This window comes from Rhea americana, unplaced genomic scaffold (assembly GCF_003343005.1).
Source record: "Rhea americana isolate MKP2758 unplaced genomic scaffold, rheAme1 scaffold_46, whole genome shotgun sequence".
In the NCBI taxonomy this organism is placed as follows: Eukaryota; Metazoa; Chordata; class Aves; order Rheiformes; family Rheidae; genus Rhea; species Rhea americana.
Genome location: NW_028186601.1, coordinates 4495370 through 4512362, shown reverse-complemented (window position 1 = coordinate 4512362; position 16993 = coordinate 4495370). Strand labels below are relative to the sequence as shown.

At 37.6% G+C, this 16993-nt stretch overlaps 1 protein-coding gene across 1 annotated transcript in view; it reads left to right on the top strand.

The window, feature by feature from the left end:
* The window catches only part of LOC146589411 (regulating synaptic membrane exocytosis protein 2-like), a 242157-nt gene extending 228809 nt beyond the window's left edge, over positions 1-13348 (top strand). Inside the window, exons 17-19 of the mRNA XM_085316248.1 lie at positions 2286-2442; positions 7370-7486; positions 13240-13348. Of these exons, the coding sequence (XP_085172374.1) occupies positions 2286-2442; positions 7370-7486; positions 13240-13348 (383 nt within the window). The remainder of the gene's footprint in view (positions 1-2285; positions 2443-7369; positions 7487-13239) is intronic.
* The last annotated feature ends 3645 nt before the right edge of the window (positions 13349-16993 follow it).

Here is a 16993-nt window from a genome sequence, read left to right as displayed (position 1 = left end):
GATGTAACTCAGGCTGTGGAGGCTCTGGGCTTAAGGCTACCCCAGTGTCTTACTACTCGCTAGAAAATTTTGCTGTGTACCACCAGTTGCTGAGAAATGCTGCTGACACCCGTGCTGCCAGTTCTGCACATGGGTTGTGCAGCTAACTGAGACGATGTGTGTTTGGATAGTCATAGGATGTCTTAGGGAGTAAAGTGCCCCATCTGTGGATTCAGATGGCTTTGGCTGATGAATACCTTGATCCTTACTCACAGTAAAATGACACTTAGGAAGAGCAAAGTAAAGATAAAATGCAGATAAAAACATTTAGTTACAACACCTGAAATGGACAATGTAAGTCTAAAGTATTTATAAGATAGATTGGTCAAGAAAGAAAAGAAAAAATAAACTATTTACATGATGATAAATAATAATAATAGAGAGTCCTTTCCTTATCAGTCTTTATCACTCCCTTTCTTACAGCTATTTTCCCCTTTCACTTCTGTCCTGTAACTGTCTAGTACTTGTATTCTGTTTGTATCAAGCATATTTTTTGGCCCTTCACATAAACTAAAATAAACACTATTTCTGTTCTTTGGTGATGCAAATATATTTTAGACAAATATCTTGTACCTGACTGATTAGTTAAAAACACCCTGCTTTAACCCCCCTCTCTTCCTTGACGATTTCATCCAGAACTGTGTGTTGTAATGGGCCATATACGCTCTACCAGCCTGTGTGCTTATGACTTAATACATAATTCTATATGGAATAAATATCTGTGGTTCATTACTGGCTATCAACCTAGACTGCACATAACATTATTTGTTTGCTTTGAAGTGACAAGAGAGTATCTGATCCTCAACATTGTTGTCTTAAGATGGTTGTAGTGATGGTGTGGTACTTTTCCCCTTTGTGTACACACATACACACACCCACACAAAGAAGCTCACACATAAATGTTGGAAGAAGTTTATGAATTAGAGTGATTCCTATACATCTTTGATCCTGAGGTCATATAATGTATGGCAATGTTTAGCTGGAAGTATCAAACATCCTTGGAACCATGAAATGGACTCAATTAGTTAGGTTCTCTTTAGGTGGTTACCAAAAATTTTCCAGGAAGAAAAATATGAACAATCTGGAGTAGAAGCCTAAATTCTCTTGGAGTCTCATTCTAACAGGAATAAAATTATAGTTTTGTGAGCCAGAATTTTCCAGGGACTCTTTACTATAATCACTCAATTATTGTCTTCAGAACAAGAAGTTGATTATATCAAGGGTCATATCTACCCGGAGCTGTTTGTTTCTGCAGAGCATTATCATCAGGTTAATATCTGAAATGCCTCCATCTCTTAATAATACATATTAATTTAATCCTCACAAAATCTGTGAACGCTTCTTTGAAATTACTGTTTATCTGGAATCTTTTGTTCACAGACAGTATTGTACCCTGAGCCAGTGAATTCAGATTTTTAAGCTGGCATATTTAAAAAGAATGCTATTTTTGCAGTTAGATGCAGATACTTCAGTACGTCTAGCTTTTTTAAAAGATTATTTTTTAATCCAAATGTAAAATGGCTATGTGACTGCCTTTTCAACTGTTACATCTGGGAAGGTTTACTATGACTATTTCACGCTTCCTAATTCAAGCTCAGCTACAGAGTGTAAGCAGGTGTCTGCATAGCCCTAGCTCATACATTTGCAAAGTAACCATGTTGCTATAGTTGAGACCTGTGAGTGAAATCCCGTATCATTTTTGCTATAATTGTTTCTGAAGTAGAAATTCTTGAACCCCAACTCTATATTTAACCATTCAGAAGTTGCTATCCTGTTTTTTTTTAATTGAATTTTGGGTAAGTTTTTAATCTTGGACATTTCTGTGTGTAATGTCATGATATTGCATATTATAATTTGCTATAATACAGCTTTTAATTACAAAATGCAGTAATTATTTCTGTATGTTATTTATTCTAAAGAAAAATCAGTTTTAAATGACTGTTATTAATGCATCATATTTGCCTGAAGTAAGTGGTAAATATGCCACTTGTGTATTATAAATGCCAGTTATATGCCTAGTAATTAGTTTCTATAAATTTGAAGTATAACTATAGGAACTAAAGCTGTACTTAAATTAAACATAACAACAGAAATCATGTTTACATACATACATATATATTTTTAAAAGCACCATAAAGAACACATGGCATTCTTGATCAAACTCTATCACATTTATAATTGCTTCAGATATAATAGAAAAGAAAAATGTAGTTTCGGTTTTATTTAATATTTGTATTTCCTTTTAGACTATCGACATAATGGGAGAGACCTTCAAAGTTCAACGCTGTCAGTGCCAGAACAAGTTATGTCATCTAATCATTGCTCTCGATCAGGGTCCCCTCACCGTGGAGATAGTATAGGACGGACTAGATCATGGTCTCCCAGTGTTCCTCCCCCACCAAGGTAAATTGTTATTTAACTCTTCAGGTATATAAATTAAAGTGCTATTGGTCTTGTAAAAATACTAGAGAGAATCACTTGACTTCCAAAATGACAATGAATTAGGAATATCCTATGAAATTATGTAAGGCCAAGAATGTTTATTATACTCTGTATTGATGTTTTGTAGAGATTCACCTTATCTGGTCCTATTTTTTCATCAAAAATCAGAATATATTCCAATCTAAAGAAAGAAAAATATTTATTCCAGATTTTCATTTTCAAGAGTTATTTGGAAGGTTTTGTATTTTACAGCATGTGATGGATCTTCATTTTCTTAGCATTTGTTTGTCAGTGTCCGTTTTCAGTCCTCCTGTCTGCATAGGATAAGGGTTCTAGGAGGGACATAGTTCCTACCTATAGTAGTTTACTTTTTAATAATTTCTTCAAACTTAAAACATCAACAATAAATTGACACACATATGATTTTGCATTGAAAACTGCTCACTCCTGATCTTAGAAAACCTCTGATAGCTATTTATCGTGTGAAACAAAGAGCAGAACATTTCCTGTATAAACTGGCCATTTTGGATAATAACTTCTAGTTGATAGACTATATTGTTTAATTCAGAATTAAGACATTTCCCACATAGATAAACTTTATTTTAGAAGACACAAAAGTATGGATGTAAGAGGAATGAAGCTTTTATTCTAGCCTTTGTTGTCACTGTCTATGGTAGGTTCTCAGCTGGTGAAATTCACTGGAATAAACAGAGTATGTCCTTTGCCCATAAAGTTTACAATTCCCATTGAATACTGAAGATTTCATATCCAGTGTACCTTTCTTCTACAGCCATTTTGATTCTCTTCTGTTCTGCTTTCCTGTTACTTCTGTTACTTTTGTTAGGTTAAAATTCTCTAGACTTCTTATTCTCTTACTTATATGTTTACTTATCATTTCCTCTAACAAATAGAGATTAAATGATACCACTTTCCATTAGTGAAGTGTGAGCATCCCAAATTATCCCATATCATCACAGCTAACTGGCAGAAACTGCAGGTTTCCACTTGAAGTCTTAAAAATATGTAAATATAACTTTGCTTTAAATAAGACATACTGTAATTAGATAAATAGATAAGGGGCCTGTTCTGATTTCTATTACATAAATTTTAAACCAATTACCTGTATTAAATTTCCTAGAGTTTTTTTCAGGTGGACATAGACATAAATGTGAAATAAAATGTGGTTTGTTGTACTATCTGCATTTTGAGTAGAACTTTAAACCAAGCTAGTAATTAACAATTGTCTAACATCATTAAAAAAGCCTTTTCATCTTCTTGTAATTTTGCCAGTCTTTATGAAATATTTCTTGCTTCCTGTCTGTCCTAAGCTATTTTTTTAAATATTATTTTGAACTTACAGAGAAAAATGTTTCAGCTATTTCCTACAATGTTACAGTCAAATACATTACTTATCAAGTATTTCACTCTCATACTCTGAATCTTTTCTTTGAGGATTCCTGGAGAATTGCTTGTTAGAACTTGAGACTTCATAAAAAAGAAGGACCATAACCTTTTTTTAAGTTAATCAATCACATCTGCACATGTTTAGTTGAGTTTGTTATATACGTGCTGCTGTAGACATGTTCTAACTGCAGTAAGCACGCTGCATGTCCAGAGATCTCCCAGTTACTTATTGATGCATCTGCAGGCAAGAGCTCTCTTGGGACATAGAAACGCAATTTACTATTATGCCTTAGTAGCAATTTTGCAAAGATGATTCAAGAGCTTCCACTAGACCTAGTTAATAAACACGTAGCTTAAAGCCCTTAAAATGGACCAAAGTTAAATTACATAGTAGCTAACAAGAAAATTTTATTTTGAACACCTACATTAGTAATGCGGTAACTGTTAAGTTGCATGGTTTTACCTCTGACAGAGGTGAGAACAGATTAAAAGCCTCTAGTAGAGAAGCAAATGCCTCCTGTAATGTTTTCAGCTAAGACTGCATTTGAAAAACAGGATGATGGTGAAATACAGAAAGCAGATAGTCTGAAATGATGTGGTAAATCCAATAGGATGCTGGTCATTCTGTACCATCATCAGCTGCAATTACAGCTTTTCACTTGTCTACCTGTTGTCTAGTTGTTTTACTGCATGCTCATTCTGTCAATTGCAAGGATGCAAGGATGTTCTAAAGGAGTGATGATATATAATGTGAAAGGAACTTTTCTTATGTAACAAGTTTCGTTGGAGAAAGTGTAAATGTCTTTTTCTGGTAAATAGTAAATCTAGCTAACAAAGGCATCCTTGGCAGAGTGGAACAGAACTGAAATAATAATAATGCTTTGTTTGGAGTGAAACAAATACAATTGTGTAGGACTTCAAAAAGCAGCAAGAAGTCAGAATCTGATACAATGCAAAAAATTAAGAAAGAATGATTTATTTAGGACAGTAAGCCAAGAACACAATCCTATTGAAAACAATTTGAGTGGACAGGTTGATACTGAGTTTTTCCATACTAAGACTAGGAGCAAGAAGATACTAATAGTGAAAGTTTGCTCAAGAGTTCTGTTGTGTGGGCAGAGCAAAGGTCAGATCTTGGGAAGTTTTACAAAAATACGACAGCATTTAGAAAACTTTTATGTATAAGTCTTTTGATATTTAAGTCAAAAAAGGGCAGAATGAAAATAAAGCTAACACTACAGAGAGAAAAAAAAACCCAAGGTAGGTAATTTTCTTGTCTGCTGTTACAAAATAATGGAATGAGATGGCCTCAGGGAGAACAATGAGAAGTTCAGTGCTGGCCATGTTCAGTAGCAGTTGATGACTGGACTTCTATGACCAGCAGTAGTAAAATGAAGTTTTGTTTTGTGTGAGAAGGGGATAGGGTTATCAGCACAAAGATGAAATTTAAAGCTGAGTTTGACACTCATATCATCCAGAGATGGGATTGCAGCATGAAAAAAGGAGCTGGGAATGCTATGGTCCAGGAAGAAGATAAAACCCAGTAAATAAAATTCTAAAACACTGTGAGATAAATAAAGACACTGGAGAGGACAGGCTCAGGAAAGCCCAGTGATTACAGAATGGTTGATAATTTTCAAATGCAACTTTCAGTTTGAGTGAATGCATCACCTGGGAAGATGCCAACCAAGCAAAAGAAAAAAAGTTGTTGAATCTTAAGTTAGAAAGTGAATACTTAAATCAGAGTGCACTTTAAAATGAAGGGGAGGAAGAAGGGGGCTTTCTTTTTTCTTTCTCTGCTAGGGAGCTATATCAAAAATGTTGATCTATTTATTTATATTTAATTAACAGAAAAGGCCAAAGTATGCATGGACTGTGGCAAAAAGAACCTGAAAAAAAGAGAAATGGAGGGAAAGAGTTAGACAGAGACTAGAATTGAGAAGGGAAGAATGGGCAAAGAATGGTAGAGGAGGCTGATCAGTATCCATTTTAGGGTGCAAACATGCATGAAAAAGAGGCAATAGTATAAAAATAGTATAAAAGAGATGGTAAAAACATGTACGGAGAAGCAGCTCTGGGCTAGATGGTTGCTGAGTGTAACAAATTATACTAACTTTGAAATAAAAAATATAAAAAAAGGCAAATACAAAGTTTACTATCTCCTCACCATCTGGCCAGGATTATCAGACAATAGATTTTTCTCAAGAAGTAAGTTTTCCCAGGCTGTATTTACCAATATATATTATTTTGGTAAGTATAAGTCACTCTAAAGTGATAGATAGCTGGGATTACAGTCAAGAGAGCCAGAGTGGAGAAATACAGTTACTTTTTTAGGAAGGTAGTAGACCTGGAAGTGAAAGTATATCTGTAGTACAACGTCATCATAGGACTTCCATGCAGAAATAGTCGACCGTGGCAGCAGCCACATGGGATACACATACCAGTCATAACACTGGTCAGGACTGGTGAATGGGAAGGATACTGATGATATCAAAACAGCAGACAGCGCCAGGGGATGACACAGGACCATGAACAAAGTAGAAAGGTAAGGAGGCCCACATTTAGGGAAGAATACAGGAGAGAACAGAAGGCAAAAGAATTTATAGGTCTAACTTCGGAATTTTTGTGGAAGAAAGTGTGCAAACCCTCTTTTTCCAGATCCCTACAAAACTATCCTATTTTATTTATCTGATAATTGTAATGGTTAACTATTGTCTTCCTGTTTTGCCATTCTTGCAGATTTGTTTTACAGAGCAGCAGAAGTGAGGTCAGCAGATATCAGTAGATATTAATGGTTAAAATGGAGCAAACCATTCTGTAGGCAAAGCCTTGGTCTCAAATAGGACTAAACTTAAAGGGTGATTGTACCCTTGAACCATAGTTACACTAAGTATACTGCTTACTGTTGCTATTGGAATAGAAAAGCATTTAATTACAAAATGCTATCTTTCCAGATTCTCTGCTAGTGAGATTAGAGAATAACCTTTTCACAGCAAAACAAATGCCTCCTGTTTTATTCAGACAGCAAGTGTGGTCAGCAGGCTGCACTCTGCCTTAGCAGTCAGGAGTCCTCATTGTGCCTCCCTACAGTTTATACATTTCTCACATAGCCAAGCCCAGTGGCTCCTGGAAAATTCCTTACAGTATATTTTTCAGGTGTGAAGGAAATTCTCCTTGAAGGTACTAATCTGGAAAGAATGATCAAATTATGATGAAAAGTAACCATTTAAATAAAATACTGAAATTCGAACATGACCTCCTCCCCCCACATACCCCACATGTTGTGTTACTACCTTTTCCTATAGGAGAAAAAAATTCAGGAAAGGTTTTTACTGTGAGATTTAAAGTCATGTCAGAATACAAGTGTACAAAAGACAGGTCAACTAAAACATCTCATTGCTGTCATTTTTACTAACCGTCTATACATAGCAGTGAAATATGCAGCTGCACTCAGAACTCAGAATCTGCTGCCTTTTACTTCTAGTCGGAATGTGGATCAGGGACTACGAGGGACTCGATCCACTGCTGCACATTACAATACCCTGAACCGCATGGATAGACACCGTGTGATAGATGACCACTACTCCCCGGACAGAGAGAGGTAAATATCTGACGGGAATTAAGAACAGCTGTAGCTTACGCTCATCAGCAGGAGTTATTTCAGTGTCATAGCTCACTAAAGTAAACAACCAAAGTGCTTAGCTAATCCCACAGATGATAATTTCCTTGCTGATTTATCCATTGGTTATATGCTGTATTAAAACATATACAGTGCACAAAAGGCTGACAAACTGACAACTTAGTTTATCTTTGCTAAGAGGGAAGTTGAAAAATCTGTGAGAAATTGTGCTATATATTAGGTTAGCTGTCCTTTTTATAAAAAATATTTTATGTACTATACTAATATATTCTTCAAGGGCTGAATATTTTTAAAAAATATAATAATAGACTTAGTTGATAATTTTTGTGGTTGAGTAAAGAAACGTAGACTAAAAATTTAAGCTCAGTATTAACATAATACTCATATTGGATGCAGTGGAGTTCATAGACATAACAGAAGTATATTCTAGCACTGTGTTTGTCTTTTCTCAACTTTATGAGCCATTTGGTGATAAAATCAGCTGCTGTGGGAATGTATGTTAGAATAAAATTGGGGTCATTCTGTTTTGAGACACATCTCACCATGACTAACATGTTGCTTAATGGAACTTCCTAAAGAGTGAGCAGAGCTGAAGCAACCTGTATGAATTTTACAGGCTCTAGTTGGCTAATGTAGTTAGTTTTCCTGAATTAACCAAGATGGTGCCTTTGTACAGTTAAAAACAAATATTGAAAAGGGCTTTACCGCCTCATTGTCTTTAGGTTGGAAAATTAAAAGAAAAAGCATTTGATACCTTTAATTTTGAAATGCTTCTGCCTGTTGTATATGTAAAGTTGAAAACCTACTCATAATCAGAGGAATGATTGCTAGATATTGTCCCATTTATTAACTGCACATAGGAAGTAGTAATACTGGTATATTTTTTAATCTTGTGTAGTGCTACTTGAAGAGTGCTTGAAGTTAATATGTCCAGATTATTCCTCAAGTAACATCAGAGCAAACAGTTGCAGTTGCTAACTGTAATGCAAAGAAGAATTTAACAAGTCAGTGGGGTTTTTTTACTAGAGATATTGAACAGAAAGAACGAATATATCTTGAAAGAACATTAATGTGATGCTCAATAATTGTAAGGAATGTAGGACAAAAATCTTCAGGAAGAAACAWATTTATAATTCATTTTTATAAGAATATAAGATAGAAAAAAAGAGTATCAAAACGAAAAATATATGCAGGTCTATTCAAGTGATTTTCAATGAAACTTTTGGCCAAAAACGTCCAAATGGGTAAAAAAATAAAGATGCTGAAATATTTATCATCTAGAATGTTTACTGTATTAATTAAAGGTATAAGTAAATGATAGATGAACCTCATTTTTATACTAAACTATTTTATATTTCTATCTATATTATGAAAAAGAAAATGCTATTTAGTTGTCTGATGAGGCTATTTGATTTTCATATAGAAGGTAATAACTTCAGGATTCTAAGCCATTTCCTTGAAAAGAACCCAAAATATTCTTGGAAAATATTATGTTGCTATTTAGACCAGTCACTCGTGAACTAGGATCTAAGTGTATCCTTGGCATCTCTGTCTGTCTTACGGAATGCTGTTGCGTTTTTTCACCATTTGCTGCATTTGCTTGCTACATCCCAGATACTCATGTGGCAGTAAGACGTAGTCTGAAGTACAGTACTGCAGTCTTTCCTCATCCACTTCAACCAAATCTCCTCTACTGCGTTGGCTTGAGTTAGAGAAAGGAAATAATTTTTTTTGTAGAACATGTCAGAAAAATAATGTCAGAAAGTTGTTGGTGATGAAATTTTGGATGTTAAGGACAACAGGAAGAGCTTCTTCAAATACATCAGTAGCAAGAGGAGGACTAGGGAAAATGTGGGCCCGCTACTGAATGGGGCGGAGGCCGTGATGACAAGGGATACGGAGAAGGCAGAATTACTGAATGCCTTCTTTGCTTCAGTCTTCACTGCTAAGGGCAGCCCCCAGGAATCCCAGAGCCTGGACGTGAGGGAGAAAGTCTGGAGAAGGGAGGACTTTCCTTTGGTTGAGGAGGATAGGATTAGAGACCTTCTGGGCAAACCTGACATCCACGAATCCATGGGCCCGAATGGGATGTACCCACGGGTACTGAGGGAGCTGGCAGATGTTGTTGCCAGGCTGCTCTGCATCATCTTTGAAAGGTCCTGGAGAACTGGAGAGGTGCCTGAGGACTGGAAGAAAGCCAGTGTCACTCCAGTCTTGAAGAAGGGCAAGAAAGAGGACCCAGGCAACTATAGGCTGGTCAGCCTCACCTCCATCCCTCAAAAGGTGATGGAACACATGTGGAGAAAAAGAAGGTGATCAGGAGTAGCCAGCATGGATTCACCAAAGGGGAAATCCTGCTTAACTAATCTGAGAGCCTTCTAGCTGGGTAGATGAGCGAAGAGCAGTGGATGTTGTGTACCTTGACTTCAGCAAGGCTTTTGACACTGTCTCCCATAACATCCTCCTAGATAAGCTCAAGAAGTGTGGGTTAGAAAAGTGGACAGTGAGGTGGACTGAGAAGTGGCTGAAAGTCAGAGCTCAGAGGGTCGTCATCAGTGGCATGGAGTCTAGTTGGAGGCCTGTGGCTAGTGGCATCCCCTAGGGCTCAGTACTGGGCCCCATCCTGTTGAACCTATTCATCAGTGACCTGGATGAGGGGACGGAGTGCCTCCTCAGCAAGTTTGCTGATGATACCAAGCTGGGAGGAGTGGCTGACACACCAGAGGGCCGTGCTGCCATACAGAGAGACCTGGCCAGGCTGGAGAGCTGGGCRGAGAGAAACCTCCTGAGGTTCAACAAGGGCAAGTGCAGRGTCCTGCMCCTAGGGAAAAATAACCCTAGGCACCAGTACAAGCTGGGGGCTGACCTGCTGGAGGGCAGCTCTGCAGAGAAGGACCTGGGAGTGCTGGTGGATGACAAGTTGACCATGATCCATCAATGTGCCCTTGTGTCCAGGAAGGCCAATGGTCTCTTGGGGTGCATTAGGCAGAGTGTTGCCAGCAGGTGGAGGGAGGTGATCCTGCCCCTCTACTCAGCCCTGGGGAGGCCTCATCTTGAGTACTGTGTCCAGTTCTGGGTTCCCCAGTCCAAGAGAGACATGGAACTACTGGAGGGAGTCCAGCGTAGGGCTACAAAGATGATCAGAGGGCTGGAGCACCTGCCCTATGAGGAACGGCTGCGAGAGCTGGGCCTCTTCAGCCTGGGGAAGAGAAGCCTGAGGGGGGATCTTATCAATGTGTACAAGTACCTGATGGGAGGGTGTCAAGGGGCCGGGGACAAACTCTTTTCAATTGTCCCATGTGACAGGACAAGAGGCAATGGGCAGAAACTGAAGCACAGGAAGTTCTGCCTGACCGTGAGGGGGAATTTCTTCCCTGTGAGAGTGACGGGGCACTGGAGCAGGTTGCCCAGAGAGGCTGTGGAGTCTCCTTCTCTGGAGATCTTCAAGGCCCGCCTGGATGCAACCCTGTCTACCATGCTGTAGGTGACCCTGCTTTAGCAGGGAGGTTGGATTAGATGATCTCCAGAGGTCCCTTCTAACCTTACTGATTCTATGATCCTATGAATTTCCATGTGACAATTTTTTTATAAGTAGATACTTGCTTGTTAGTGTATTCTGAATCTCTGAAAGCAGGTTTGTCATCTATATTTTCTAAAACACATGCACAAATCTTCCTGCGCATGCATGGTGAGTGGCTTGCTGAGTAATCATATTTTTTGACTAATTATGCCTCTGTTGTAACACACAGTCTCTGAAGCATATTGGTTCTAGGCAACACTCAAGAGAATAGGAATTGGAAATAGGAGAAAGAAATAGGAGATATAAACTTTTATCATGATTTATATTCCTTATTAGCCTAATAGGTTAAGTTTATGAATGGAAGGATTATTAAATAGATTTAAGATTATTTTACTGAATATTTGTGTGATGCTCTCTGTGTTATATAATAAAAAATGTTGGTGCACACAGTGACAAGTCCCTAAAATAGTGCTTTAATAGTATTAATTCTGAATACTGCCTGAACTGCAGGCAGTGTGGAGAAGTGGAAAAACTGAACTTTTATGTAGGTTTATGTATCTTTCTGTCATCTTTATTTTGTCCCACATTCTCCTCCTCCTTTGTGTACGTCCCCCCCCCCCCCCCCCCCCCCCCCCCCCCCCCCCCCCCCCCCCCCCCCCCCCCCACCCCCCCCCCCCCCCCCCCCCCCCCCCCCCCCCCCCCCCCCCCCCCCCCCGGCCCATAATTTGCTTCTCTATGCTTCTCTACTGCTCTGAGAGTTTATTCATTTCGTAGTGTGTTCATCTCTTAGAGCTACTTGCGAAGAAGGAACTTTGTTTTAGGCGTGCTTAAGCACTATGTTAGGAGATGATTGAGAGCATGAGTGTTAACATTCTTTCCTCAATTTTCTAGATCATAGCTTAGAGCTGTCTAGCATATATGGCATTAAGGAATTAGCTGGAGTGACATATGTGAACCTCTAATGACCTCAAGTCTCAAACAGCCAGTTTGATCTCAGAATTTTCTATTTAAACTGTGGATATAATCAGGTAGATTAGAGGAATAACATGAGAATCCTAGCATAAGTCTAAAAACAAGACATCTGCCAAAAATCTATCGATGTGTATCATTGTGAGTGAGATATCAATAGTTCATGAGAAAGACTTAAGACAGTTATAGCAAATTGTGCTCAACTGTACGGGAAATAATGCTCTAACCAAATTAGATATTATTAAGCAAGCATTAATGTCACTATATTCTTTATCAAAGATGTGCTCTCCCTGAGGCATGAAATTACTCATGGTAAAATTAGCACATGTATAGTAACCACTGCATTCAGAGAATACTTGCCTTCAAAGTATAAGAAATACTCCAAAATTCTGTATGTACCTCTACTAGGTACCTACACGAAACAAGTAAGAAAAAGGATAATATTTTAGTTAATCATTTATAATGTAACTAATCGTTTTCAGGTATATCACAGAGGTAGAGATACTGCAGAGTAAAAAGGGGTAGCTGATGTTTTATGTGGAAGTTCTGAGATGGTATTTTCAATTTTTGTTTGTGTTTTATGATTGGTGTGTTATGTTATTGTTCCTGTGTTTCCACAAAGACCCAGCAAATTAGAAAAAATCAGGAAAAAAGAGCCAAATGATGAAAGAAATGCTTAAAGTTTGCTTATAGCTGTGTTGTGAAATGATATGAATCTACTTAGTAATAGCAGTGCCGCTTGTAAGTACTTTTTGTCCTTTCAAATTGTTACCACGCTCATTAGTTTTATGTGGTACTTCCTAATAATGTGCATCTGTCCATTAACATATACACACATCTTCTGTACACACATCTTGTGCGTATGCATATAATTTCAAATTAAATACATACGTACTGTAGTTGGAGCAAATAGGGATTACTCTAGGTAAGATGGTTCTACTCTTGCTATAAACAGACTGCTTTCAGTTACTTGTAATGTTACCAAATAAAATTTTCTATCCCAGAGCTCTAACTTATGAGCCCAGTTGGATTTAATTGCTGAAGAGATCTCAGTTCTAGCTCTCTGCCATGTTCTGGCCTTGTTACTACAAGGATGGCAGAAAGGACAGTGTTTTCTCTGTAGCAGCTGTGGTTTATAGTGGTCATATTACTTGACAGAAAAATCCCTGTTAAATTGCAGTGGTGGACAATTCCCCCTGCCACCCTCTTGCTGCCTTTGCTACAGGGTCCTAACCTCCAACAGCGGCGTGAAGCTGGAAGGGAGCAAGAAGCAGAGGGTTCATGAAAATGCTGCTATGTCTGAAAGGACTTGGGATACAGAGCCTTCAAGCTGAATTAAAAAAAAAAAAGGAAAAGTCATTGATACATTTCTCAGAATAAAATACACATGCAAGATGCCCATATTAAAAATAATGGAGTTGTTCTGTTAAAAAACTTAGTACTGTGTCCTTAGGAGATCATTGTGATACTGTGATACTGATTTCTCATAGGAAGTCATCTCAATTTGAAAAAATAATGAATGTCAGCTGCGGATTCTCTGCTGATAATTGCTATTGTTTGGCAGCTAAATTCGCCAAGCGGTCAGTTGCTGCAATGAGTTGGAATATTTCTAGGATTTAATCTGCCTGAGGAGTGAGCAGGGGTTTCTGTACAATTTGTATGACAGCAAGCATCCGTACCATTATGGGGTGGAAAAGCTGTTGATGTTTTTACTTAAAGAAAACTCATTTTCTGCTTTAAAAAGACTAAACTATCAAATAAAACCACTCTGTTTATCTTTTGTACAGAATGCAGCAGGGAAAATTGTGTAACCAATGTTTTATTCATAGATGGCATTTGTCATTTTCTAGGACTGTGTGCTTGACTGCACATTTTATTAATACAGTTTTTTAGGTGTAATTTTTCAGGCACTTATAAAGCAACATGGAAAATATTCCAAAAACCAGCACGTTAGCTGCTGGTAACTTTGTTCATTGGAGAATCAAAACTTTTAAAACTGTATCACAGGCCTCAGCTGTTTGGAAAAAGTAACTGACTGTAGTAGTTAACATCTTCAGAGCGAGTAAGCTGCTAGGAGAAGTCGCACACCTTTTCCTTGAAGGCCCAGTCACTTTATCAGTTCCAGCTTCCTCCTCCTTGAGCCTTCTGGGCTTGGTTTTGCAATCCTAACTTGATCTCAGGCCCACTTTCGTACTTGATTCCTTACTATAGTGCTTTCTCTAAATTTCATAGGCCAGACCCATTTCTTCTCCCTCCTCCTACCTTCAGTGGCTAAATTCCATACTAAATCAGCCCAAAGAGACAGCTGTCCCTCTCTTTTTCAACCAGGTTTGATTGGTTCAAGCTGTGGTTTGGGAACAGAGAGTCTTGTCTTGCATTCAAAAATACTTATGGCTGCTTCCATAAGCCCGAGATTGTCAGAACATAATAGTGCTTCACTCACTCATCCTTTCCACAGAAGGATTTTGGAGTCATTTTCGCACTCTAATACAGAGGCTGGAATACTAATTGAATTGTGGGACCTGGTCACAGAGAACAGAAATTGAAAGAGAATGGTTATTTTCTAATGCCTCATCTTCACTGCTGAATAAAACATCCCAAGCTGTGAAGAGCAGATTCAACTCTGCTTGCACAGTAAGAGCAGGAAGTTGGATAAGAGATCGTACAGTGAGGCACCGTGTGTCCGTGTGTGTGTTTTCATGTGGGCTTGTGTGACTATTCTGGCAGATCTAGCCGGCATTTGGAGTTCGGCAGCCTAGTTGGTCTAAATCATTAGCTTGGTTTAAATCAGCTCTGTTCTGTTACCTTGTTGGTTCTTTGAATTTTTATGAAGGTGTAAGGAAATGGGCAAATTGGTGAGTGATATCAGAACATTTTAAGTCATCATTTTCTATTTACTTTGAAAACTGAAAATTATCACATCTCTACATACTTGGAATGTTCTTGTCATAATAATGGAAATTRTTTTCACATGACATTTCTGTGTGTGTGTATGTATGTATGTTTACATTAATGGTCATATTTGTAAAAGCTGTAACATTGTCTCATCAAACTGATTTCATTATCTGGATATAAGCGAAGTGAATTGCTGCTGCAAATGCCCTCTGTATGCTATCTGTAACAAGATCTGTAATCTTTCAGAAATTTGTGAGGCTGCAAAATGATACTTTCATTTTGCCATTCTGTCAATGAACATAGTTCTGCCATTGACTATTGTACTCCAGCAAATAAGAAWTATGAGTAAAAGGCTAAAAGCCTCAGTGAAGGTTGCCAAAGAAAGGTTGGAGTTCTTCTATCTTTTTAAAAATCTGCTGTATCTAAAATGTATTGATGTCTTCACGATATTCCATGAGTTCCCACCTACATGTGCATGTGATATTATGATTTTCACGAACAATTCAGCAGATGTGTTTATTTGAGGTGATTCTGAAGTTGTTCTGCATTTAGGCAAAGCCTGATGGCAGCAACCAATTACACTGTGCTCTAGGCTAGGTATTAGCCAAGTGGAAGTTTTGCATGTCTCAGTTTCGGACATTGAGAATCAAATCAAATTYGGACAGTGAGAATGAGGTAAGTTTAGGCATTGTGGTGTTTTGTGGGTTTTTTGTTGTTAACGTAGTTTTAAATATAAAGAAATTACTTTAAGCTTAATACATGAAGAATAATAATGAAACAAATAGCAGGGTTATGCTTAGAAGATAGATGACATTTAAGCGTTTTGCTGTGCATGTTGTAATATATAAAGCACAGAAGCATGTGCTGCATCCTGAGCGCATACCATCACGTTTTGGCTTAGATGATGTCAGTCATTCTCTCTTCCATCAAGATATGGCATGCARCCTTCCTTTGTTTTTTACTAAGCATACATAATTTATGGAAATCATCACTCAGTTTCCAGAGAAAGAGACATATTTATATGACTAATATCTATATTTTTATTATTATAGTTAGAGGTCTTATGAAAATGCACAAGGATTCTTAAGGCATATTTTCTTGATCTATGATGAGTGTCTTGTACTCTAAGAAGTTACTGAATTTATATGTAGAACTATTTTTTCATGTAAATAACTTCACACACTATTCTTATGTTGCACTTGTAAGAACATTTTATTAAGAGTTATTCTCTATAGTGAGTTAGATAACATGGATTACATGGACTCTAAAGAATAGGGGAAAGTATAAATAGCCAGTAATGCCAGAGGGAAAGGTGAAGTGTAAGCTAAGGTTTACCTGAGTTCTCTGTACAGGCAAACAGAATTCCGAGCAAAGAGAAAGCTTATTTCAAACCTGATTATCAAAATCAGGTCATGTATGAGGCTGGATCTAAATGCCAGCTTATACTGATTATGAATTTCTGAATGTGAAAAATTGCTTGAACTACCTTAGGCTCCCATGCAAAAGTCAATTCAATACAAAAGTAAACTTGATAAGAGCTCTAGAGCTCTGAGTTTCTAGAAGTTTTAGGGAAAAACTTAATACCAGAATTCTGGCAGTCAGAATCCTAAGCAGAGCATTACCTGGTGATGTTTTGTTCAGACGTAAATAAATGAATGGAACAGTCACAAGTGCTCCTTCTTAAGATAGTGAGTTAAGCTGCTTGTAAATAGCAGTTGCATTGCCATTAAATTCATGTTCTATAACACAATTCGAGTTCTATTTTATAAAGCTTTTCCCTTTAAAAACTATTTGAATATATTATATTTATTTGATGCCTTCCATTTTTGAAAGGCTTTCAAGAAAACTTGTCAGCTCTTCACTGAAAAGACAAAGGAGGAAATGAAAGTGAACTGTTAATCTTGAAATGTCATCTACCATCTGGAAGGTCTTAATTAGTAGTTAATGCTAAGGTAATATTTGCAACAATATTGAGATATTTAATACCAAAATTTCAGTTCAGTCATTTAAAGACTTGTTCGCATGGACATAGCTTGTAAATAGAGTGATGGAAATGGAAATGGACTGGTATGCAGTTCTTTGCC